This window comes from Oryctolagus cuniculus, chromosome 4 (genome assembly GCF_964237555.1).
Source record: "Oryctolagus cuniculus chromosome 4, mOryCun1.1, whole genome shotgun sequence".
Classification (NCBI taxonomy): domain Eukaryota; kingdom Metazoa; phylum Chordata; class Mammalia; order Lagomorpha; family Leporidae; genus Oryctolagus; species Oryctolagus cuniculus.
In genome coordinates this window covers 130,149,459-130,175,818 of record NC_091435.1, presented here as the reverse complement: position 1 = coordinate 130,175,818, position 26,360 = coordinate 130,149,459, and the positions used below count along the sequence as shown (strand labels likewise).

General features: G+C 42.4%; 2 protein-coding genes across 9 annotated transcripts in view; one reads left to right on the top strand and one right to left on the bottom strand.

Moving 5' to 3' along the window:
• MED12L (mediator complex subunit 12L) overlaps positions 1–26,360 on the top strand; it is a 355,610-nt gene that overhangs the window by 105,696 nt on the left and 223,554 nt on the right. For 4 of the 8 annotated variants that reach the window (XM_051859042.2, XM_051859041.2, XM_051859040.2 and 1 more), the window contains exons 12-16: positions 3,028–3,159; positions 5,978–6,104; positions 8,338–8,552; positions 9,941–10,045; positions 10,918–11,094. In XM_051859042.2, coding sequence (XP_051715002.2) covers positions 3,028–3,159; positions 5,978–6,104; positions 8,338–8,552; positions 9,941–10,045; positions 10,918–11,094 — 756 coding nt within the window. The remainder of the gene's footprint in view (positions 1–3,027; positions 3,160–5,977; positions 6,105–8,337; positions 8,553–9,940; positions 10,046–10,917; positions 11,095–26,360) is intronic. The other 4 variants (XM_051859044.2, XM_051859043.2, XM_051859045.2 and 1 more) reach the window with 2 other exon arrangements.
• Positions 14,280–19,707, bottom strand: GPR171 (G protein-coupled receptor 171). Its single transcript, XM_008266339.4, has 2 exons — positions 19,590–19,707; positions 14,280–15,613 (listed from the first exon to the last, which is right to left on the bottom strand). The coding sequence occupies exon 2, from the start codon at positions 15,568–15,570 to the stop codon at positions 14,608–14,610; it is 963 nt and encodes a 320-aa protein (XP_008264561.2). The 5' UTR covers positions 15,571–15,613; positions 19,590–19,707; the 3' UTR covers positions 14,280–14,607.

The following is a 26,360-nucleotide window of genomic DNA, read 5'->3' as shown; positions in this document are numbered from 1 at the left end:
CTGCATCAAAGGCACTGCAGAGGGATGCGACTTCAGTACATTCTTTATCTGTGAAACTTCGAGTGACTGCAATCATGGTGCTTCCACTCGGAGTCCTCCCACTCACGGGTTCCCTGTGCCTGTAGGTCGTGTGCTGGGCGTGTGTTTTAGGCACAAAGGAGACAGCAGCAGTGAAGAAACCAGTTCCCATTTTGATAGTGCCTATCATCTGGTGAGGACGTGCAGACAGGAAAATGATAACAAGTGAAGAAGATAATTTCAGATGGCACCATGCACTGCAGACCAGACGAAATAGCATGGCCTTGCCACGGTGGCCAGGGAGACCTCAGTGCTCTGCAGGAACTCCTGGGGTAAAGGCAGTGCTGAGGGAAGGAGCAGCCTGCACTGAGGGCTGCCGGGGGGTTGAGCTTGTCATGTTTGAGGGTCTCTCCTGCAGGCGAGTGTAGCTGGGGAGGGAGATGGCGCCCAGCTTTCTGGCCTGAATGGCCAGCGCTGCCATTTTCTAAGAGTGAGTACAGAGAGATTTGAGGGAAAGGTGAGCCCCGTCTGTCTCAGTGGTTGTGGGACAGCAGGTGGAGAGGACCTGGAGGAGGGTGAACTCCAACACTTTATTTAGCAAGGTCCTTTGTGTCCTTCACATGGATTTTTTGTTTATCAAATTTATTGTAATTTTCCTCCAAAGTCCAGTTATCTTTCCCCCCCTTCAAAATAGAAAGTCTTTCTTTTGCATTATAAAAGCATAAAGTGAATATTTCCTCTAATCCTCCCTCTGAATAAAAGCACTGTTAACAGTGTGACTAAGCCAAAGGTCCATTTCAAGGCTGCATCCCTGGGAGACGCTTCATCCCTTGCTCTCTTTGTTGTGAAGAAGCCCTCTCAGCTCTCGCATCCTCTCCTGCATTAACCCTGGGCTCTGATCTCTCAAGGAGCAACTGCTTGTTGAGCAAGGAAATGCTCTTACGGCTGCTAACACTCTTTCATGCACATTACAAGCACGTGGGTGGGATTTGTCTCTTTCTTGCCTTTAAAACTTTTTTTTTTAATAAAATGTATTTATTTGAAAGACAGATATCGTGTCTGCTGGTTCACTTCCCAAATTCCTGCAATAGCAGGGTGAGTCAGGCTGAAGCCAAGTGTACAGAACTCAGTCCAGCTTTCCCATGTGGCTAGCAGGGACCTCAGTCCTTGGGCCATCCCTTGCTGCCTCCCAGGAAGCAGGAATGGAGAGAAGATTTGGAACTGGAACCCAGGTTCTCTGTGTGGGATGTGGGTGTCCCAGGTGGCAGCTTAGCTGCTGCACTTGGCACCCCCTCCTCCCTGCCTTTTTGGAACCATGTGCATGTTGCCTGTATGCAGTGCTCACGGTGTTGGTCTTCAGCATGGAGTGGGTGTGTGTGTTTCTCTTTTCCCAAAGAGGTGACGTGAGCACACTAGCTGCTGTTTTGGAGACGTGGTAGTGTGAGTTATTTTGACTTCTCTTTTTGTATGTCACTCAGTAGACCTGAGGAAATCTGATCGCCCAGCTCCTCCAGTTCCTGTTGAAATGCTGTATGCACACCATTACCAGTTAGGTACTAAATCCCATAGGGTCTGCTGGGAAAAGAAGTTTGAAGAAAAAACTTCAGATCATCCTTTCGTGGCATATTCTTATCTGATATTGAAGATGTAGAGGAGAATAAAATGCCTCAATATGTCTATGATGCATATTACTGGTTAGATGAATAAAAACTGAGTGTATTTTTAGTATACCTTTTTGTTCTTTTTAGTATTCTATACCTTAGCATGTGGTGCTTCAGAAGATTAACTTTTCTATTTTGTATTTTACAGTGGGTTAGATTGCATCCAGGAAGAAAATCCTTTCTGTTTGCTTTGTTTTTAAAATGTTGTGTGCAAACTTCACGTATTTTAATTGTGTAAGTTCCTTTGCATTGAATTTAAGAGACCCAGAGTTCCCTTTGAGCTATCTGCCACAGACAACTTACTTCTTTGAGTCAACACATGTTTAAATGACTAAATTAAGGAGTGAAGGAGTGAATCTTGGGAAAAACTGACTTCGTGATTTGAATTGTTTGCTAGTATCTACAGTTGATCAGGGATTTGTGTTCTGGTGTTCTTGGCTTCTCAGAGTGCTATTTTTGCTAAATTTATGTGTGTGGTTTATAGGTATGTGTGTGCTTCTGGGGAGTGTGCTCATACTATATCCGGATCTCATTTGAACTTACGGATCTTAGAATATTCAGAACTTCTCACACAGCATGTGTGTGCTAATACGGTGATTATCTAGTTTTTCTTGGAAATATTAAAAACTTGCAGCTGACTTTGCTTAAAAGGAAAGGACAAATTGCACAGAAGCGTGGTGTTGACCAGCAGACAAACTCCTGTCTCTCCCCGCCTGAATTTCTGTTATTCTGTCACTGGTGCCCATTCGTTGGCTGTGGCAAGTAGGGCTGATGTGGCTATGCTGAGCCCTACACAGGCTACTATCCTTTTCTTACTTCTGCTATTCAGTGCTTTTTTTAAAAAACAAACAAACAAACAAACAAACAAAAACACCTGGGTGTCATATGTTTGTTGTTCCTAGTGAGGTGGGTCCTGTATCTGCATTCCAGCCTGGCTTGATGGGATTTCAGGAGTGATGAGGTGTGAGTGAGGGCCTGTGGATGCTGACCATGGAGTACTTTGACTTTGGAACAGCTTTTCTTGGTGTCCCGCGGGCATTCCCCCTTTCTGTTTGGGTTTGAAGTTGACGTCCAGAGGAGTGACGGGACTTGCTCGTGATGCCATGCGAGTGAGGGAGTCTTGAGGAAACCCTGGTTCTCTTAGAATGGTCGCAGATTCTGCAGAAGTGATTCCCTTCCTTATGACTAAGTTTGACTCTCTATCCTTGAGGTGAAGGAGGTTTGGAAGCACTGTGTAAAACCACTGTGATAAAATATGGGGATACATCTTTCAAGCTGTAGCTGCTGCCTTGCTTCTGACCCTCCTGTGTGCTTGATGTGGTCAGTCTTCATTTCTCTCGGTCACCAGGTTGCCCCCAACGATGAAGCTGTGGTGACGCTGTTGTGTGAGTGGGCCGTGAGCTGCAAGCGGTCGGGCAAGCACAGGGCCATGGCAGTGGCCAAACTCCTGGAGAAGAGGCAAGCGGAAATCGAGGCCGAGGTAGGTTCAGCTTGCTTCCTTCCTGTCGAATGAATGCCATGATTCCAAAGTACTGTTGGGCGGATGCCTACTGCTTATTCTTAGGTTCTTTTTGTGGGCCTCTTTAGGCTGATCACCACCAAAAATCTGTGTTCTGGACTAATTAAAAATAGATCTTTTACAAGAAGACCTTAATGTCTGATTTAATACAAAGAAATCTTATTTTAAGAGGCTGAGATAGGCAGAACACATACACATGTAAACATACAAAACTACATAACAAGCACCAACAGGAAATTTAGAGTTGCATGATATTTTAGTGAGTTTGGAAATATTTTCATGAGGCAGCTGTGGGATTATAGATTCCAATTTGTGTCAATTTTTGAGATTATATTTGGGCTCCAGAGAGTTTCTGAAGTATTGAGATTATAAAGAAAGAAAGAGAGCTACCTTCATCGAGATTAGCTTTTGTGGGTGGGAAATCTTTCCCGCCAGATGTTAGCAGGGACCGCATACGATTGGCCAGGCCCAGGCCCTGGCCCGCTGCTTCTCTCACTGGAAAGCCTCAGAGCGCCCCTGTCTCTTCTCTGCTTCCCGTTGTGTTCTCCATCTTTCTCTACCCAGCAGCCAGAGCGACCTTTCCCAGAGCACACAGCTCACCTGCTGCCCTCCCCAGAGCGCTCTCCTGGCTCCGTACGCGGCCTGCAGAGCCTCACCTGAGCTGGCCCGGCCTGCCTTTACCATCTCCGCTTGCTCCCTTCTCCCCTGGGTCTAACTGCAGCCATCGTAGTCTGCTCCCCAGCAGCACAGAGCTCACTCTTGCTGGATGCCTTTGCTCACCCCGTTCCTTCTGGTGGCGAGCTCTGCTGGGCAGTCTCTCCATGGCAAGCTCCTTTGAGGTCATTCCCGTTTCAGGAAGTGGCACTGCCTGTCCAGCTCCCCTGGTTAACCAGTGTCGCCTCGGGAGGGTCTTCCATTACCACATGGCCTGACGCGAAGGCACCCACTCACCACTCAGCCACTCTTTCTCACGTCACTGTTGTACTTTCCTCCAAGTCGTGCGTGTTAGTGCTGTTTGCTTATTATTTGATAGCTGCTGTCTCTTTCAGTATAAGCTTGAGGACAGGGCCTTTGCCCATCCTGTTCAGTGTGTGTGTGTCCCTATCACCCAGAGTAGTGTGCCGTGCTTAGGAGATGCCGAGATAATGTTAGCTATGGAAATTTTAAAAAAATATTTATTTGAGAGGTAGAGTTACAGACAGTGACAGGGGGAGACAGAGAGAAAGGTCTTCCATCCACTGGTTCACTCCCCAAATAGCCGCAATGGCCAGAGCTAGGCCCATCTGAAGCCAGGAGCTGGGAGCTTCTTCTGGGTCTCCTACGTGGGTGCATGGGCCCAAGTGCCTGGGCCATCTTCTACTGCTTTCCCAGGCTGTAGCAGAGAGCTGGATCAGAAGAGGAGCAGCCGGGAATCAAACTGGCACCCATATGGGATGCCGGTGCCACAGGCGGAGGCTTAGCCCACTGCACCACAGTGCTGGCCCCAGCTATGGGGATTAATGAACACTCAGCTGGCTATGTTGCTGATAATATACCTACTTCCTCTGAAGCCATTAAAGAATGAAAATGGAAGAGCATGCTTCTCCTTTGTTGGGAAAGAAGAAGCAAACAAAAGACCATATTGTTGAAATTGGGGTTTGCAGATACTGATGTTAAGTTGTAAACAAATGGCTCCTTGTACAACATGCAAACTAGAAAAAACCTTTCATTGCTCTTTTCTGTACTTTATGAAAAGACAGACTATTCTATGGTGAATTGCAATGAATGAACTTCAGTAATTAGAGTTGAGTTTTTTTTTTAATTTTAATTTTTATTTTTTGACAGGCAGAGTGGACAGTGAGAGAGAGAGAGAGAGAAAGGTCTTCCTTTGCCGTTGGTTCACCCTCCAATGGCCGCCGGAGCCGGCGCGCTGCGGCCAGTGCACCGCGCTGATCTGATGGCAGGAGCCAGGTGCTTCTCCTGGTCTCCCATGGGGTGCAGGGCCCAAGTACTTGGGCCATCCTCCACTTTACTTCCTGGCCACAGCAGAGACTGGCCTGGAAGAGGGGCAACCGGGACAGAATCTGGCGCCCCGACCAGGACTAGAACCCGGTGTGCCGGCGCCACAAGGTGGAGGATTAGCCTAGTGAGCCGCGGCGCCGGCCTAGAGTTGAGTTTTAAACTGTTTCTTCTCTAGTTTTCTAGTAAGTTCTTTCTTTAAGAATGTAGAAGTGAACAGCTTCTTCAGACGTATTTCATGAATTCTGGAGATTAGCAGTGGTTCTGAGAGATGTTAGTGGTGAAGTGTGGTAAATGAAAGAATGTTATTAGAGGATTATGTTAGCTCTCTCATTGACACTGTACTTGTCCAAACACACCCATACCTACTTCCTGACAAAAGCACACAAACACAAAAAAAAGTCAAATTCAATAACATATTCAGATCTTTCCCAGGGGAAATACAGTTAACCATGAGCTATTTAAATACTAAGACAACCTGAAATTATTGTGTACCAGTTTTATACAGGGCAGTGAATAGTTTATTGTGCTATGTCATATATTTGATGTGTACTCATATAGTGCTATTTAGAGATTAATTCACATGAATAATTTTTTAGGGCTGCTCTTTGATATAATTTGAATTGTTTTTGGGTGATGACATTTACTTAAGTATGGTACAGAAACTTCAGTTTTACATGTATTGTTTAAGAACTTAAATGCTAATTAAAAGCTAACAAATTTATGACTCATGAGTCTGTTTCTCTGCTGTGACTGACTATGCCTATGACTTCATCCTCAGAGATGTGGGGAATCAGAAGTCTTGGATGAGAAGGAGTCTATCTCTTCAGCCTCTCTTGCTGGTTCCAGTTTGCCTGTTTTCCAGAATGTTCTGTTAAGATTTTTGGATACACAGGCTCCCTCATTGTGTAAGTAAAGAAAGCTCTTTGCTTCTAGATCTTAAATAAGGGAATTGACCTTTTTGTGAGCAAATTCCTCCCTCTTCCCTTTTTTCTTCTTATTTGCATGTTACTTAAGCTTCTTGGCACTAGAGATAATATGTGTTTTATTGAGCAAAATTTAAAAGCATGTTTTTATTGGAGGCATTCAGGCGATTTTAAAGTGAGTTAAGCTTCCAAGACTCTAAAATTTCCAGATTTTAATCATGTAAAAATTGTTACCTCACTCCCTTATATTTGGTGTGCTCATTTTTGCTTTTTAGATATTTTTGCACTGAAATAGAAGAGCTAGGGCCCTGTGACCCTCATTTGTATATTGTAACTCACTATTTTCTTGGTGTGGTTTTCTAAATTTCTGATTTTCTATTTCTTGCTCTTAAAAGATGGGGAAACCAACTAGAACCAATTTATAACCAAGGCCTTGATATAAAGGACTATTTAATAAAGATGGTTGGCTGTCTTGCTGCACTTTCTTAGACATTTCTGGCAACTCAAGCACTTCCTTTCTGTTCTTTATTTTATTGTTCATGCTGGGTTGTAGGTATGTGGAATAAACAGCCACCCAGGGGTTCATAGTGTGAGTGAACTATGTAGTGAGCTGTGTAGACTTGATAGTAGTCTGAGATTTTTTTCTATAAAACTTTTAAAAATTTGTATTTAATTTTTATTTGAAACACAAAAGAAAGAGACAGAAAGAACTCCCATTTGCTGATTCATTCCCCGAATACCCACAACAGCCAAGGCTGGGCCAGGCTGAAGCTAGGAACAAAGAACTTAATCGAGGTCTCCCATGTGGGTGGGTGGCTGGGTCCAGGTACTTGAGCCATCGCCTGCTGCCTCCCAGGCTGTGTGTCAGCAGGAAGCTGGAACCATGAGCACAGCCAGACTCCCACCAGGGACTCCAGTGCTGGATGCAGGCCTCTTAACTGCTGCTCCAAATGCCTACCCTCAGACTGCGATTTGCACATGAAGAAGTATAGCAGAGAGGATCTTAGGCTACGTGGAGACGGAAGAACGTGAAGAGGCTTTTGCAGAGAAGAAAGAGGCAAATCAGCAGGAAGTGGGACTGCCTCTGTGCTTTGAGGAGAGGTCTTGGTGTGGGTTAGATGAGGCCAGGGGATGTTTTTGTTCAGGGCGCTGTGATTGAGTTACTCAGAGAGGGAGAGCCGGCTCTGGAGCCAGGCTGTGGTTTTGTGGACAAGCAAGCAGGAAGGACAGAGGAGAACTGACAGGAGCACTTGTGGAGTCAGGCCTGGAAGTCAGCAGTTCCAGCTGCTATTCTGCCCTGGGGGAGATGCCGCTTCGCCCCTCGCTTCCCTTCCGCACTCCTGTTCTTTCTCCTTCTGTGCCTTTGCGGATCTGGGTGTTGCACTTGCCGTCCGTGAGAAGACGGTGTTTTGCTCCTCCAGGTAGAAGCTGCCGGCCTCTGAGTGCCATGGTGAGGAGAAGAAGCTCGGAGGCTCAAGGCTGAGGGAACCGAGCTGCCCCTCCCCCATTCCCCGGGGAAATCTCTCTGTCTCCTTGTGGTTCTTGTGAATGGTACCAGAGGTGGCAGGCCGAGTCTGAAAATGTTTTGTCTTATTGCAGCGGCACTGATAGGACGTTGTAGAGCACAGTTCCAGATCTTCAGGTCATAACGTGCGCGAGGTAGATTGATTGGCAATAGCAGAAAAGACTGCACACTCCATCTGTGTTCTTTGTATCCCATCTCCCCTTAATTTTCAGGTGATCCCACTTAATATATGTTTTCACAGGCTATTTACATTGTAGTTGTATTGTAAAGTCTCCTTTGCAAAAATGCACACATCTACCCGAAAGTGCACAGACACACTTAAGGTATAAAAGTAGTCACCAAGTCTTTTTAATAGTGAAACTGGAGAACAGAAGAATAGCCCTGTTTTCTTTTTCTTCACCTGGATTTTTCTTTGTTTACATTACCACTTAAATGGTTATTCCTCTTTTCAAGGAGAACTGTGCTCAGTGCTCAGCACACTGAATACAGTTTTTCACTTGGAGTTGGACGATCAAAACCTGCCTCTCAGCTCAGCTCTGTGCAAAACGCTAATATTAGCCTCAGTAAATCTTTTGTTTTGTTAAAGCAAGGATTACCACTGAAAAGTAGGGAAAATACTGTGCAGCCTTACTAATGAGCTAATTTTTCCACTGGGCTAAGGAATTCCTGATTGAATTCATTTCTCCACAGCGGATCCCAACAGTGAATGTGAAAAGGTGGAATTTGTGAATCTGGTGCTGCTCTTCTGTGAGTTCATCCGCCATGACGTCTTCTCCCATGACGCCTACATGTGCACCCTCATATCGCGAGGAGACCTGTCGGTCACGGCCTCCACCCGGCCACGGTCGCCAGCCGGGGAGAATGCAGATGAACACTATTCAAAAGACCATGATGTGAAGATGGAGGTATGGCCCTGCAGGTGCAGCCGATGCCCTGCTGGGGAATCTCCTATCCATGGAGAGTTTGGTGATGGGAGGGGGATCTTGCTGCAGACCCAGGGTCTCTCTGCTCCGCACTGAGAGTTCCAGTTTCCTGTTGGTTCTCAAAGACTGATTAATGAGAAGATGAGTTAGGCCATGCAGTTTTTTCATAGGATTGGGATTACACAAAAGGCTTTAAAAAGTTCATGGACAAGTGGATTATAAGATAAAGTTCATTTTGAGGAATTTTTGAGATTCACCTATAGTTTTTCCATCGTATGCCTTTCCCATGAACTTTCTGAAGACCGCCCCGTTTGCTTCTGGTATTATATTTTTTACCTTCCAGTTTTCCTTTAACAGTGCACCTCAGAATGACGTGTTTTTACCCTGATGTTCCAGCCAGGTTTTTAATGCGAAGGAGCATCTTTCCCCCGATGTGTCATCTGTCACTTAATCACTCTTTGATATGCAACAGGAAGTTCTGAGTTACACTGTAAAATCCCATATTTCACTTCAACTAATTCAAGATCTAATCTCTCTTTTTTCAAATGTGGCAGAGTAGTTCTTTTTACCTGACTATTTTGTGCTGTATGACTTTATTATTTTCTGCCAAATGCTGATACTTTGGACACTTTTCTAGGTACTCACTGAAGTTTTCATGGTAAAATAGATGCAACTGGTGTTGGGAAATTGTGACAGTTCCTTAAATATAAGGCCTCATGTTGGTTCTGAGAGAGTTTAGGCATATACCATTAAGATATTCTTAAAACAGTGGCTATACTTGTAATTTTAAAACCTGGCCTTTTAGGATTATGGAGTTAGACTGATAGTTTTTACTCTTAAGATTTTTATTTTCCAATTAGAGTAGGATTTAAAAAATTATTTTTAATGTAAATATTTTTGTTTTATAGTTTGTTCACGGTAGAAACTAGTTAAAACTTAAATTCTTCTACCTATTTATATGTTTCCTAGACTTCTGCTTTTTCTTTTCTATTTAGTATCAAGGGGTCCTTTTCCCCCTCAAGGTATCTTCTATTTTAGGTATAAATTTAGATTTTTTTTCTTCTAAGAAAACAACTGGGCATATAAGTAGGAATAGCTCAGAGAAGGAAATTATGGTAATGTGAATGAGAATCTTAGTGTGTTTTCCCCTGAAAACATGATGGAAGTTAAAACTGTCCCCTCATGAGGGCAAGGAATGTGACTTCCAAGCAATGCTTGCTTTAAAACTTCTTTTAATTTTGGGGGTGGAGAGAAAGACAGTGGAGGAAAAAAAGATGTAGAGTGGTTAAAAGAAATCTCACTGTCACGTTTCAGCTTCAGTGTCTTAACTGCGATCTGCAATGTAACATTCTTTCTCTGGTGATTATCAGGAGCAGAGTATTATGGCGCATATGGGCATTGACTCAGGACCCACTAACATTTTTGATGAAGTAGACAAGAGTGACTTTAAAACTGACTTTGGTTCGGAATTTCCAGTAGGTTCAACCTTTGATTCTTCTTGACAGTTAACCCACCTACTCCCACCCCAACTTGTCTCACTGCTTCTGTTGCTTGTCCCATCTCCCAGAATGAGTCTTGCACTGTGATGTAAATGTGACCCTACCATGCTCCCGCCTGCCTTCAGGACCCTTGTCATCTCATGTGGTTGTCTCAGTTCAGGTCATCCTCAGTTTGGGTTGCATTGCTTCCTTGGTACATTATAACACTCTTGTCCTCCTGGTTGACTGTCTATGACTCTTTTGTTCATTTTGAGGTCATCATGTCTCAGGGCTGTGTGACTGCACTGTCATCCGGACAGCCCATGCTCATTTGCTGTGAATGTCTTGAGCTTCTAAAAACCAGCTTTCATGGTTCTGCACTAATTAGATATTCATTTTTCTGCTTTGTCACAGGGTAGTTAAAATGTGTCTCATGGGTCTCAGTGTATAACTCTTTATAAAAACCATATTGCATGGGGTACAGATTAAACCTTTTACATCTGTCACTCGTTAGTCTTAGTAGTCAATGACTATTATATATGTTTCTGTAGGAAATTTAGCTCTGAGTAAAGCTCTTAACCTTTAAGACTGTGTTTAATCCCTGGTCCTCTGGTAATATAGACACATTTTTTTGTTGCATGGACTTTTTGTTTTCTCATTTTAAAAAATAGAGGGTGATACTGTTAGATGTGCACTGTTCTGAATTTGAATTTTGTGGAAATTAACAAAATTTCTTCATGTTGTTTGTGGTTAAATAGGAAAAGGTATTGTCTGGCTGTTTTGTGTGTTTTAAGTTCTGGTGTGTAACATTGTATTTAGTTTTGGCCTCTTTCATTTACAATCTCTAACATTTGTTTTACATGACTTAGATTTTTTCCCCCATGCCTGGAGAGTCCTGTGAGAATGCCAACCCTTCCTTGGGCAGAAGAATGTCAGTTAACAGTGAGAAGTTGGTGAAGAGGGAAAAACCGAGGGAATTAATTTTCCCATCTAATTATGACCTCCTCCGTCACCTGCAGTATGCAACACATTTTCCTATACCTCTGGTAAGTCCCTGCTCCAATCATTTGACACCTTGATTACTTATTATAAGATCATTCAACTTTGAGTGTCAGATTGTTCAACTGCTTTTCTGACTGATAGCAGGTAAGCTTTTGCATTTGCTGCTGCTTCAGTCATAAATCTGATCATATAGTTTATTTATTGAGGTCGTCTGAATTTCTGGTGTGGTGTCAGTGGCTGGATAGATTTTAACAGAATTTTATGTATTAGTATCTTGTTTCAAGAACATTTGAATTGCTGCAAATGATGTCTACATGTTTTTTCTTACACCAGATTGAAAGTTGTTTACCAAGCAGCTTTTATGTGCAATATTTTTTGATTTGTGCTTCTGGTATTACACAGATGAATAAGATTTTTGGGGACATAAGAAAGATGAATGAGATAGGAGAGAGATAAATGTCTATCAAGTGGCATGTAGTTCTGTTAGTGCAGTGATTGAGTTAAAACCCAGGCGCTAACTGGAAGGTGAACTCACATTCCTGTACCTTCCACATGTGCAGAATGAACAAATAGAAGGCAGGCAGGCATCTGATTGGGCAATCGGCTGACTTTGTAGAAGAGGTTGTGTGTGAGTTGGATTTGGACCTGTTGTATTTAGGAACTGGATAGCACGTGAGAAGTGGTTGGCAGGAAGTTTATTTTTGACAAATGTAGCGTGGTTGTGTACTGCTTTAACCTTAGGAGAGACTGGATGAATTGTATATAGAAATTCTCTATACTGTGCTTGCAACTTTTCTGAAAAAACTGAAATTATACCAAAAGGAAAAAGTTCAAGGGGAAGGTAAGTAAAGCGAATATGGCAAAATGTTGGAATGGTTGGAGGGTTCTCTGCTCCTTTCTTGGAGAGGCAGAGCTCTGAAGATCTTCCTCCTCTGTGCTCGTGGGTGTCTTAGCAAGGCAGTAAGCACCAGCTGATTTATTCTGCTGTTCACATGACCTTTTGGGACAGTCACTCCCAAAGTTGTCCATTCCAAGGTCTGTGCACTTAGAAGAAAGCCAGAATGATTTCCAATGACCGGGTCGCCTCACAACATTACTCAACCATGAAACATCTGCTAGACCACTGATGTTGTAAGATACAAGGTTTTAATAAGCTCCCACCACCAATTGTCCTAACCCACCTTTCCCCAAGAGTGCAATTCAGAAGAAGCTGTCAGTAGGGGAAATAAAAACATGTGCTACCACGACATTGACATTTGGAATACTCTTGAGCGTCTGGTCCTGCTCCTTGACAAAAAGGGAAAATGTCAGTAACCGCTTGAGCCTGTGAGGAGAATAAAAGAGTATGGTTTAGAACGGAGCCTCAGATGTTCCCCAAATCTAATATAGGTGTGACCCTTGTGAGTAAAGACCAAGGAGAGAATTCTAAAAGGGACTTAAACAAAAGTTTAAAAAAGTCATTATGTGTATGGTGATGCAAGAATAATGTCTTTGTGTGCCCATCAGTAAAATGTGTTTTTATGTGTAGGCCTTGTGGTAGCCTGGAACTTACCAAGTTGTTAGTCCCAAGTCGGATGTGTGAAGCCAGCTAGGACTTTGTCTTCCCTACCAGCCAGCTACAGTTTGTCCAGCAATGACCATATTTTTTTTAAATAAGTGCTTTGTATATTTTCTCACTTATTATTCACTTCAGACTTAAGATAATCTATTTGTGAAAACATAAATACGAGTTTCAAGCTTCAGAAAAAAATTCTTCAGATGCAAAAGTCAGTTTGGAACTAAAGGCACTTTTCTAGCTTCCAGGAATACCATTTTTAAATTATTGCAGATAATGCGAACACATTAGCTACTGTTACTACTTGTGGCTTTGGCTAATAAACACAAACACCAGCACAAGGACTCCTTCATGGTTCCCTATGTTCGTCTTGTTTTTTCCCTGGTAAGCTTTTTAATTGATGCCATGTGCTGAATCCTTTCTGCATCCTTGGGAGTGGTGAGACGTGGATCAGCAGTTGTGACCCTGAGAGTTGGAGTCACCCATACTTTAAAGTAGAGGTCCCACAAGTGACTAGGCTCGCCTTTCTGGATCAGTGATGCTAGTCAGCCTAGCCCACGCTGTGTTCCTATCACAGTGTGGCTCTTTGAAGAACACCTGACTGGTGCTGTTTTCCATATGTTTTGTGTGAGTTTCTAGGTCTGAAACAGTTGTTTTTACGATAATAGGACAACTCCCTCAGAAAACATCATAGGACCTAAGCAAATCATGTTATTATAACATAGAAAGAAATCAGCTTTATCATTAGACAGTTGATGTCATAAGTTAGTTTTTTTTTTTTTTTTTAATAGCTTTTCATCACCAATTGCCGTAAACCCTTTTCTCATGAGTATGGTTCAAAAGAAACAGTCAGTAGGGGAAATATAAGGCTATGCTAACAGGACATTGACACCGGAATCTAGTTCTCTCCCGTAATAATAAGGGAAAATCTGACTAAGCCCTAGTGCCTGTGAGGAGAATTTAAGAATATGGTAAAAAAACCAAAATTTTTTTAGGAAATCTTTGTAATCTACAGGTAGGATCTAAGCATATGTAGTAGTACTTCAGAAAGTTCATGGAAAAATAGAATTAAAAGATAATGCTTGATTTTTTTCATAACACACACTTCATAAACTTTTCTAAAAAAGGATTCATTTATTTGAAAGGCACAGTGACAGAGACAGAGGAATCTTCCCAACTGCTGATTCACCCCCCAAAGGCTGCAATAGCCAGGACTGGGCCAAGTGAAGCCAGTAGCTAGGAGCTCCCTCTGGGTATCCCACATTGGTGACAGGGTCCCAGTACTTGGGCCATCTTCCACTACCTTCCCAGGCCCATTCGCAGGGAGCTGGATTGAAAGTGGAGCAGCCAGTATTTGAACCAGCACACCAACATGGGATGCTGGCATTGGCAGTGAGTGGCAGCTTAGCCTGCTGTACAACACTGGCCCCTTTTGTGAATTGATGAAGAATGCCTCATAAAATACCTTAAAACTTATCTATAGATTTCCAAGCCCTTTTATAAATAAACATTTTTTAGTTTATTGTGTTAGAAAAAAATTAGGTATTAAAAATTGTAGTATTAAGGTGAAGGTTACAATTTTTTGGATGATGGATTAAAAATAGATTAGGCATAAATAGTTTCATGCATCCTGCTTTTTTTGTTCTTAAGTGATCTAAAGGCTTTTAAAATTGTGTTGCTTAAGGACATGGAGATTATTTTATTTTTCAATCAAGACATCATTTCTAGACATTTCAATGAATATCTGAGTCTGCATCATGGACTTATTTTGTGTTTTAAGATTGTCACAGACTTTGCCATTGATTCTATGAGACTTGAGGTTTTTGTAGCAATATCAGGGTTAAGCTGTATCAACCACCATAAGAAGAACAAGGTTGCCTTTACAAGTCAGTCCACATTTGCTAGCAGTCTGCATTTTACTATTGAGGTGCATTTTTTTCTTTCAAAATGTAACTTTATGGTCCCGAAAGGTAGGAAGTGGCAGCCTGAGAGATCCTTTCGCTTATGCTTCATTAGCACACCCTGATTTGTCTTTGAGAGTCTTGGGTTCCTTCAGGGAGGCAAAAGTCTCAGTGACTTTTAAGCGGAATGCTTTTGAGAGATGATAGTACAAGATAGGGTCAAAACACAGGTTTGACACAGCTAGCAGTAGTGTGGCCTCCTTGGCTTTGAAGAGTGAGATCCTGGTTGAACAGTCTGATATGAATTCTGTCTGGCTGAGGGTGTATGGGATTCGGACAATGTGATAAGGAACAAAGCATATGATGTACGCTGTAGTCACCAGGAGTATGTTGATGAGGGCTCTTCTCACATGCGGATAATTTTCATTGTCTTTGTTTCTGTAGAGTTGTCGAACTACAAGGCAGTTAGATATTAAAATGATGGCTGAGAAATTTAAAAATATTGCTACACATAGGAAGTTGGTTAACAAATGCCAGTTTCTTCCAAACTCCTTTTTGAATTCCATACAACCCACCTGTGACTTCTCCTTGATGTCTTTGATGGGAATCAACATGTTTGGCACCATAATAAGAAGGACCATAAGCCACACCACTGCTGATAACATTTTGGCAAATCCAGGTTCTTGTATTCGGTAGATCTTACAGCTGTGTACCAACTGAAGGCAGCGATCCATGCTGACGAATGCCAGGAATATGATGGACAAGTACATATTGATGTAGATGAGGCAGGCTGTCACCTGGCAGTGGAATATCTTCAGCTTCCAGGGGGCCACACCCAAGTCGACAACAATTTTCACTGGCAGTGACAGAATGAGCAGGAAATCGGCCGTAAGCAAGTTAATTAAGTATATGCTCACACACCTGTGATGTGTGTTCTTCTGTATGAAAGCCCAGGCTGCAAAGCAACTTCCAATAATCCCGATAAGGAAAACTAAATAAAAAAAATATGTGAATGGCTCCAGATCTCTGTAAACTGGGCAGAAGAATGAACTGTTGGTCATCATGAGGGATCCCAAGGATGATTGTCAATTAAAAAGTCCGAAGAATCTGGGGAATAAAAAAAAAGGGAGTGGATCTTAGTAATTAAAATCAGAAACTTGTCTCTAAAAACATTTGCATTCACAGTACCAGTTGTCTTTCTAGTTCTTGGGTAGACTTTTATTGGTGAATTTATCAGACTGTGGCCTGCTAGGAAAATCCTAGATTCTAGGAAACCCAGGGTTTCCGTTGTCTGGTTTTTGAGGCTTTCAGGAAATATTTTGTAGTTGTGTTTTTGAGAGGGATATTTTTGACCTGGTGCTTTTGCGTTCTGGTAGCCCTTTTGTTAACAGTTGGGCTGAAAGTTAGTTTGCAGGGAAGATAAGTGAGTTGAGATTCTGAGAAGTGGAGAGAGGAAACCATGTCTGTGGTTGAGGCAGGCAGAATTGCTTTCAATGAAGCTTTTTGTTTTTTTCTTTCTATCTTTTTTATTTTTATATAGATTCACATAGTTCCTCAAGCTAGAACAACTTGGGCTGATGAGGAATTAGGAGAATGACAGAAAATTGCTGTGAAATTTAAAAAGTAGGCTTTCGTCGTGTAGCCTGTTAACAGCATTTTAAGAATCAAAATTTTACTTCATGAGTAGAAATAGTCCCAGGATTAGAATCTGACCTTGAATTGTTGTTTATTCCCCGCCCTTTCTTTGCTCCCATTTTGTAATAGTATGGTGGCTACAATATCATAATCCCCAGCCACCTGTGGCTGTTGAAAACTGAAAAGTGGGCAGTCCAACTGACGTGTGCTGCAAATACAAAGTAAATACTGAGTTCTGAAGTATTTAGTATGAAATATAAAAAATTCTGTTTTATATCAATATTACCAAAATTAATAAAATACTTATTTCTGGTGCTGCCTTTTGATATGAGCCCTCTTTTTGAATATTAAACAAATTTCTTTGGTTTTAAAGACCAGAAGCCTATTTTTTTTATTTTGGCAGAAAAAGCCTGACATATAACCTCTTTAAAAATAGCAGTTAGTATGTATAATGGCTGATATAGAAGATGGTTGACCTCAAGGGCCAAATCAGCCATTCTTTTAAATCTTCCTTAAAAAGCAAAGCAAAACAACTGTTAAACCTTTTAAGCCTTAATTCTTCCAGTTGTTTAATGAACCATTACGTACATCTTGGAATACAACAGAATATGGAACCAGATGAATATAATGTGTATAAAACATTTTAAGTTAATGTGTCGCTTAAAGGGTACATGTCCTTCCCTTTCCCTATCTGAGTTAGGACTTCAGGGTCCATGAATAATCTTGTTGTGTACCAAACCCACAATAATTGAACACTTCCTTTTTGTGCTGTGCTAAGTACTTGCCATGAACTTAATTCACCTTTCATCATTTCATTGAGAATGATGTTGTTATCACCGTTGTTTTACACATGAGAAAACTGAGGCATAACAAGTGAAGTGCAGCTGGTGCCGCGGCTCACTAGGCTAATCCTCCGCCTTGCGGTGCCGGCACACCGGGTTCTAGTCCCGGTCGGGGCACCGGATTCTGTCCCGGTTGCCCCTCTTCCAGGTCAGCTCTCTGCTGTGGCCTGGGAGTGCAGTGGAGGATGGCCCAAGTCCTTGGGCCCTGCACACCATGGGAGACCAGGAGAAGCACCTGGCTCCTGCCTTCGGATCAGCGTGGTGCGCCGGCCGCAGCGGCCGTTGGAGGGTGAACCAATGGCAAAGGAAGACCTTTCTCTTTGTCTCTCTCTCTCTCTCACTGTCCACTCTGCCTGTTTAAAAAAAAAAAAAAAAAAAGTGAAGTACCCAAGCTTATAGGGCTGGTATGGATTAGAGGCAGGATTTACTGTGTCGCAAGAATTATGTTCTGATCAATTTCCTTGTAAATGAGCTGAAGTAAAATATTTCCTTCCACCAGATACTATTAAAAGAAATTTAGTCTTCATGTACTTTGATGTTTTATTTTAATACATACACACACACACTCACACACACTTAAAAACTAGACCTAGATCCTGTCCTGTAAGTATAAGCTGGTTGTATTTTCTACATTTCCACACATTTCTCACTGTCTTCCCCATAGACTCTGAATCTTTACTCTCTGCTTTAGACAGGTAGGTGGGCTCTCAGCTGTGCTGTGAGCACGTCCTTCCTGCCTTGTGCACTTGCATGGGATGCAATTTTGGAACCCCAGGACTTAGAGGATGAACAGAACCTTTATTGATGGCCTCGAGCACAGCTCCCAGTTGGAGGAGACTGAGGTCTGGCACCTGGGTGTTGCTCGGGTTGCTCAGCTTGTTGGAGCAGGACTAGGGTCTGCCCTTGATGCTTGTGTCCTAGGCTCTCTATCACGTCCTTTCCTGTGCCTCACTCTCGGTATCTCTGTGGGCCTGAAGGTAGCTCTTCACCTCTGAGAGCTGCTCCAGGATCCCCCGAGTTCCTTATGACCTTGATTTGTGATAGTTACTATTACGGTTCTCAGCACACTTTTATTCTCTGTTAAAAACTAGTGTAGCAACAGGTGTTTGGCACAGGGTCAGGATGCTGCCTGGGACAGCTGCGTCCCATATTAGAGTGCCTGAGTTCTAGTCCTGGCTGTGCTCACGCTTCCAGATTCCTGCTGTGGACACCCTAGGAGACAGCAGGTGGTACTCAAATGCTTGGACCCCTGCAATCCACAAGTGAGACCCAGGGTGAGTTCCAGGCTCCTGGCTTCGGCCTGGCCCAGCTCTTTCTGTGGTGGGCATGTGTGGAGTGAACCAGTAGATGGAATCTCTCTGTCTGTCACTGTCTTTCTGTTTTTCAAATAAATAAAAACACCCTTCCTCTCCAGCAAACCATTTGTACATTGATCACATATCCTGCCTGCTTAATATAAGGTGCTGGGATTTGGGCTAATACTCTTATTCCAGATGTTACATAATAATATGTTCTTATAGATCCCTTATTGCTAACACTATAAGAAAGTCTTATTTTATGAATGTGGCTTATTTGGTAAAGAGAAAGTTGAAAGAATAATTTGTGCAGCAGACATTTGCCTTGTGGCGAAGGCATTAGTTAAGATGCTGTTGTCTCACATGGGAGTACTTGGGTTCAGTATCAGTCTCTGGCACCTGGCTCCAGATGCCTGCTAATGCAGACCCTTGGAGACAGCAGTGATGCTAAATAATTGGATTCCTGGCACCCATGTGGGATACCTGATTTGAGTTCCAGGTTCTTTTCTGTGGACGGGGATGGTTATGGGCATTGGCGGCGAGGGGAGTGAGGGTGAATCAGCAAATGAGAGCTCTCTCTCTGTCTCTCAAATAATTCATCATTAAAATAAAATTAATAAAAATTTATTTGATAAATATTCTCTGTAGCAATGAACTTCTGTGTAGATTGCAATGAAAACATGTATTTGAAATGTTTGGTTATGTTGACTAGAAGTTAAATTATACTGTAGCATTGTGTATCCTGTAGCACAAATGTGAGAATTAAGTACTTACAAAATATTTTTTGAGCCAATTGTTGGCAAGTGGAATTTGAGGTGCTTAGCGATACTCCAGCAAAAGAAGAAACATTTTCAAGTGTCTTTTTAGTTCCAGTAGAGAGCCTTTTGCTCAGAAAATCATCGAACTCATTATATTTTCTAAAGATTTGCAGTGGAATTTTCTTGGAATTACTGTTGTAATGTGTGTAGAGGAACATCATTTTGTGACCTGTTCTGCATTGTGAGACTAACATGGCCTTGAGCCATTCCGTTACAGAGTTTAGTTAGTGAGTAATTATACTGCCCTAGTTATTGAGTCTGGTTGAGTTAAGCTGTCTTTTTGTGACAGATGGGTGGAATCAGTGAAGAAAATTACAGTGTAGCTTACAACTAGGATCTATTTAGAGATTCATAAATGGTGCCCTCTTACACAGCAACTTAGTTACCTGTTGGCTTTTTTTTTTTTTAACTTACATGGCTTAAACACTAAAAATCATAAATCTGCCATCCATGGGAAAGCATTTGAATATATAAAGTATTTAAAAAGACATACCTGGGGGTATCTTCACAGAGCCTCAGCTGGCCTAGCTCGCTGTCTTCAGAAAGGCATGAGCTGTTTGGTTAGCCGCAGCAGGAGCAGTAGCAGGCCCATTGCAGAGTTGCTGGCTATACTAAAAATTTCCTTTCCTTTTTGTGTGGTTTTAAAAGGTTGCATGTTGACGTAGATGAAACTGTGGCTTGCAAGTAGTTGAGCTGTATGAAAGTACTCCTCCAGAAGTTTTGTTTGTTTGTTTCATTTTTTTAAAAAATTCATCTATACTTTCCTAAGAAATGCAGATTTTTTAGTATTTTTTACAGAAAATATTTTCATTTGTTCATTTTAGTACCCACCCCCCTTTCCCCTGCCACTTTTTTTTTTTTTTTGAAAACTGCTCTAGATATGCTCTGTGTCATACTGATTTCAAAGAATTTTCAACATTCATTTCTGAAAGGGAGCATGGATTAAAGATATAAGGTGTTTAAGCAAATATTGCTTTAGTGTACACAGTGACACTCACTAGCATTTCAAAGTTATAAAGAAATGGTACTGTTTGAGTCCCTGGTGAGATGTCTAATAATAAACAGACAAACAAACAAAAAAAGCCCAAAAAAGATGGGACTTAATAGAGTCTGGGAGAGTAGATTTTATTTATTTTTGTTTTTGTTTTTTCTCTTTGTAGAAGAATCTAGAAGTAGAAATAGCATTATGCAGAGGAATAGCATTATGCAGAGAAATAGTTCACATCTTTGGTACAGATGTTTTAAAAATTTTCTATGCTTGTGTACACACACTAGAAAATACTAGGATAGTGTGCTTACTGTTTATTGATTGACAGTGCATTGATTTTTCATTCAAGAATATGCTGTATCTGTTTTTGCAAGTTATGAGTCTAGATCTGCAGTCAGTGTTTGACTCAGACAGCTTAGTGGATTGAGTCAGGTATTTAATCAGAAATAGATTATATGTAAAGGAGCCCTACATGTGCAGTTACATTGTTCGCTTGCATGTTCATCCTGCCTGTGGGTGAGCAGATGGTTGCTGAATATCTGAAAGAGCCTCGCGTGGTGGGGACTGAACAGAAGTCTGGCTCTGCAGGAGCCACCTTTGCCCCACTGATAAGCTCGTATTTCCTCTATAGGACCAGCTTCTACAGAAGAAATGAACTTGTTAAATCCGCTTATCTAAAGTTGGTTTGTACGGGCACAGCCACCGCCTGGCTAGATGGGGACTGTTTTCTTCTAATGCTTCGTGGCTTTGGAGGGGCTTTCGTCTTGTTTTCTCCTAATAGTTATCAGCTTTCCAGATAATAAGAAAAAAGTCAGAATCTAAATGGTCTCCAGACTCTTAAGATGAATCCCTACGTATTAGCTTTTGAAAAGAAAGCTCTCTCAGAAGACTAAGGAAGGCTGAGGGAATTTTTAAAAACTAAATGTAAGGAGGCTGAGGTTGATATGGCCCCTTGTTTCAGATATTCTGATAGTCTCCGAAGTTCATATAATGATTATTGTCAATTTATATGTAAATATTTACTTATATATGTGTATATGTAGTCACTCATAAAATTCCACAGTTTCTTTAAATGTTTCTCAAACTTCCTATTTGATTTTTTGATTAAGAATGCTTTGTATCATAATGATGAGAGGAAGTGATGCATATTTTAAGGTTTTTGTGCTTGTTGGGAAGAACACACCTGTAAGAAAGACATTTGCAGCCCATTAAGGGTGAAGTTCTGGTTAGAGTTTACATTCACGGGGTAGAGAAGGGAGAGACGACTTGACTTGAATTTGCTATAAATGAGTGGTGAGTGGTTTCAGTGTGGTTGAATAAAAGCTGGGATAAAAGATGTTTGCTAGTTTTTTTTTTTTTTTTCTGTAGGCACATTTATATGTTCACATTCCTGGTTTACTTTAGGTTATTGACAAAATTGAAAAGTACAAGCTTCTATTCTTAAAACTCTGTGAAGACCTAGTTTCTGTGTCTGGGTTGGCAAATGTGAATGTACTTGTGTGCCCTAGTTCTGATGTGTGGAGTTTCTTTCTTGGACTAGTGAGGATGAATCAATCTCTCTCTCTCTCTCTCTCTCTCTCTCTCTTTTTAAAGATTTATTTTATTTATTTGAAAGAGTTACAGAGAGAGGTAGAGACAGAGAGGTCTTCCATCCGCTGGTTCACTCCATAGATGGCCTCAATGGCTGGAGCTGTGCTGATCTGAAGCCAGGATCAGGAGCTTCTTCCTGGTCTCCCACATGGGTCTAGGGGTCCGAGGACCTGGGCCATCTTCTGCTATCCCAGGCCATAGCAGAGAGCTGGGTTGGAAGTGGAGCAGCTGGGACTAGAACCTGTGCCCATATGGGATGCCAGCACTGCTGGTGGCGGCTTTAACCCGCTGCGCCACAGCACTGGCCCCAGGGTTGAATCTCTTAAAATGCATCATATTCTTCCTTTTCACAGTGAGCTTAGACAACCTGGCATTGCATGGTGGTTTATGCACAATGGAAATACAACTTTTTCCTTGCTACCCCTGGTAATTTTATTTTTTCTTACATGAGTTGCATTTCAATTTTCAGAAGCCACTTCTGTTTGTCTGTTTCACAGAGGACAAGTGATTTTCAGAGTGTGTTTTGTTACTGTTTCGGGAAGTGCATGTCATCACTAACCCCGTATTTCAGAAACTCAAGTTGCAAGAAGTGTGCTAAGGTTGTGTTTCCCATACCTTGTCATGGGAATACTTGTTAAGTAAGAAATGATCTTGTTACTGATTTGCTTATTAATGATCTGAAATATTAATAAGCTGTGCAGGTTCTAGCCACAAATTCAGAGAAAAATTCTGAATACTGGCACAAAGAAACCAGGCAGCATGATAAGTTTTTAAGCTTTTTATTCAGTGAGAGAAGTGCATAGGAGAGTGAGGGCCCTATCTAAAAGAGAGGGGAGTCTGGATTCATACCGAGCACCAGGAGCCAGCCGTGTGGAGGAGCATGCAGGGCAGGAAGCCCTGAAGGCACGGGCAACAAAGGTCCATAATGGGGAAAAAGGGCCAAGGGGGCCATGCCCACCGTGTTTCAGGCCTTTAATCCACTTCGAAAGGGGAGTGGTTAATTAGTCTGATTGGCAGGTAAATGCACAGGAGTGGTTAGGAAGGGGCATGAGCTCACACAGAGGGCATGGTGAAGGCGTGGCCTTCCAGCTCACAAGCCTAGTTAATTTTATCCTATATGCCTGCCTACATCAATCTCTTAGTTCCTTGATGGGTATTTGGTGTATATAAAATGAGTATTAAAGCTAAGTTTTCCCACAGGTTATTAGTTGAGAAAGGACTTTTTTATAAGATTTATGTATGCATGTATGTATTTGATGGGTGGAGTGACAGAGAAGGGGAGAGACAGAGATCTCCATCTGCTCTTTTCTCCCCACATGGCCACAACAGCCAGGTCTGGGCAAGGGCCCAGAAACTCCATCTGAGTCTCCCACTTAGGTGACTGGGGCTCAAGCACTTGGACCATCTTCTACCACCTTTCCTGGTGCTTTAGCAAGGAGCTGGATGGGAAGTGGAACTCATGGGAGTAGAACCAACACTATGATATGGGATGCTGGCATCACAAGTAGAGGCTTAGCCCACTGAACTACAATGCTGGCCCTGGAAAGTGTTTCTATGGACTACTCTCCTACCCACATAAATCAAGGTTTTTGATTTTATTGAACAAAACAAAAGAATTTGCTTGTACTGTTTTTTATAAAAAAAAAAAAGTTTGCCTTTTAAGCATAGCCTAGAAACCCTTTGGAATAAGGAAGGCAGGGGAAGTTGAATGCCAGAGGTAGGTAACCAAAAAGACAAAAACCAGGCCATCAGTTTGAGAACTTGCTGTCTTTGAAGGAAAAACAAAACAAAATAGAAAAACCGAGGGTAAGTGTCCGAGTAGTTAGACTGTGGGCATCCCAACATACATCTCATACTGGAGTATGTGAGCTTGAGTCATGTCTCTTGTTCCAATTCCAGTTTCCTAGGAGGCAACAGTGATGGTTCAAGTAATTGAATCCCCATCTCTGATGTGAGAGATCTGGATTGAGTTTCCATTTCCTGGGCATCTCCGGAGCAAACCAGCAGATGGGAACTCTCTCTTCCTGTAGCTCTCTCTGCCTCTGAAATAAACAATAAAAACAACAAACCCATTAGGTATGGGAGATTCCACCCTTTTCAGAAGGGCACAGAGAAGAGGAAGACTTGCCCAGCGTTATACAGTTGGACTTTACAGTCCCAGCTCTTTGTCTTTTTACAGCACAAGTGTTGGACAGGGACAGTGGTTACAAAGGAGCAGGTCAGTCTCCTCCTTCCCATTTAATATTTGTCATCATTTGGTTTTGGGTGCCTCTTGGCAATGTACCATTGTTCACATCTTTCTCTTTCTCATGGGATTTGCAAACATAGAATATTTGCAGCTCAAAATAGTTTATGTCTGGAAGATTTCTATGATCTTTGTGATCGATCATTTTAACAGTTTGGGTGTCTTCCAGTTAGTCCTCTCTCTGAAGCCAATGTGCTTTAGGTTTGCATTAAAAATTTTTTTTAATTTGTTTACTTGAAAGAGAGAGAAAGAGAGAATAAGAGAATGAGATAAAGAGAGAAAGAGAAATCTATCCACTGGTTCACTCCTCAAATGTCAGGGCTGGGCCAGAACTGGGAGCCAGAAACTTAATCCATATGGTTATGGGTGGCAGGGACCCAAGTTCTTGAGCCATTATTGCTGTCTTCCAGGGTGTGCATTAGCAGGAAGCTGGAAGTGGGAATGGGTTCTAGACTGGAACCCAGGCATTCTGATGTGGGATGTGGGTATTGCAACCAACAGCATAACTGCTGTGCCCAAGGAATAACCAGAGGTTTGCATTTTGGAAGTTTATTAAAGTTTATTATTAATCCATTTCCTACCTGGATTAGCCCAAAGACATTTTACTTACTCTGATTGAGGTTGGCAACTTTAAAGTGTGGAATGACCCTTGGGATTAGGCAGAGTAATTTTATTGATTGATTGCCTTTCAAATAACTAAATAAAATTTTACAGAGTTATAGTGAGAGAGGGAGAGACAGTGAGAGAAAAAGTGAGATCTTCCATTTGCTCATTCACTCCTCAAATGGCCGCAACTGCCAGGTTGGGCCAGGCGGAAGTCAGCAGCCTGGAACTCCACTGCAGTCTTCCATGTGGGTTGCAGGGGCTCCAAGCACTCAGGCCATCCTTGGTTGCTTTCTCAGGCACATTAGCAGGGAGCTGGATCAGAGGTGGAGCAACCAGGACATGAAGGGGTGTTCATATGGGATGCTGCTGTTGCAGCTGGTGGCTTAACCTGCCGCTGGCCCCTGGCAGAGTAGTTTTAAAGTGAGATATATACATGCAGGCTCCAAGATGTTGCTGTTTCTGTATTTGACACCTGCATTCAGTTTCACCTTTCCAATACATAGCCAGTAAAAATTTGGAGATGACTTAAAGGCAGAGGTTTTGGTTGCACAGCCTGGGAATGTGACAGGGGCATGTTTCCCTGTCGTTTGACTGTCTGCCTTTCCACTGATTTCACATTGCTGTTGGGTCAGTGTACATTTCGTGTTATGTTTCTGCTGGGCAGTGTGACTGCTGCTGGATCCATGTTATAAAATAGTGTGTGGTGGGGGAAATCCGCAAGCAAGAGCTTTGAAAGGTCATCAGGCTTCTCGTTAAGTCACCCAAGCTCATGCCCTTTCTTTCCTCTTTGAGGGGTTGCGGTCCATTTCTTCGGAAGCTGGGCTTAACCCGTTTTCAGAGCAGAGAATGAATTTGACAAACTGGGGTTACTTTCCAGGAGCGTGTCCTGTGGAGAGGTTCTCCCTCTCTGCCAATGAAACTCTGTGTTTTTGATGAAGTATTGATGGAAAATTCTAACAGGAAATATTTTTTGATTACAGACTGCCTCCTGGGCGCCAATCCTAGAGAACAGTTTTGTTGCTTAAGAAAGCACTTAGAGAAATGACCGCAGTGGTTTTAGATGGGAGGCACTGATGAGCTAGCATTGCCTAGGAAAGGGTGGGGTGCTGGGAACCACTGCAGGGGGAAAATGACAGTGCTGTGCTGGGGGTGGAAGGAGAACAGACAGACGACTTAGTCCTGGGAAGGGAGATCTGAGCAGTCAGGTTTGGCCGGTAGACAGGTGACTTTGGTTTATTGGCTTATGATAAGGTTTTTTTAGTACACCGTCTTTGATAGACTATAGAATGATTTGGGGGAAAGATTTTTTCTTTTTTTGAAAGAATGACACAGAGATAAAGAGAGAGAAGGATCTTCCATCTGTTGATTCACTACCTACATGGACACAATGGCCAGGGCTGGGTCAGGTGAAAGCAAGGAGCTAGGGGCTTCTTCCAGGTCTCCCATTTGAGTGGTGGGGACCCAAGCCATTAACAGGGAGCTGGATCAGAAGTGGAGGAGCCGGGACACAAACCAGCACCTATACAGGATACCAGTGTCACAAGAGTTGGATTTACCTGCTAAGCCACAGTGCCAGCTCTTAGACTTTTTTTAAGAAAAGATTTACTTATTTATTTGAAAGGCAGAGTTAGAGAGAAAGAGCGAGATCGATTTTCTTTCTGTTGGTTCACTCCAAGTGGCCACTGTGGCCAAGGCTGGAGCAGGCTGAAGCCAGGAACCTGGAATTCCATACAGGCCTCCCAAGTGGCTGGCAAGGGACCAAGCACTTGGGCCATCTTCAACTGCTTTTCCCAGGTACATTAGCAGGGAGCTGGATTAGAAGTGGGGCAGTTGGG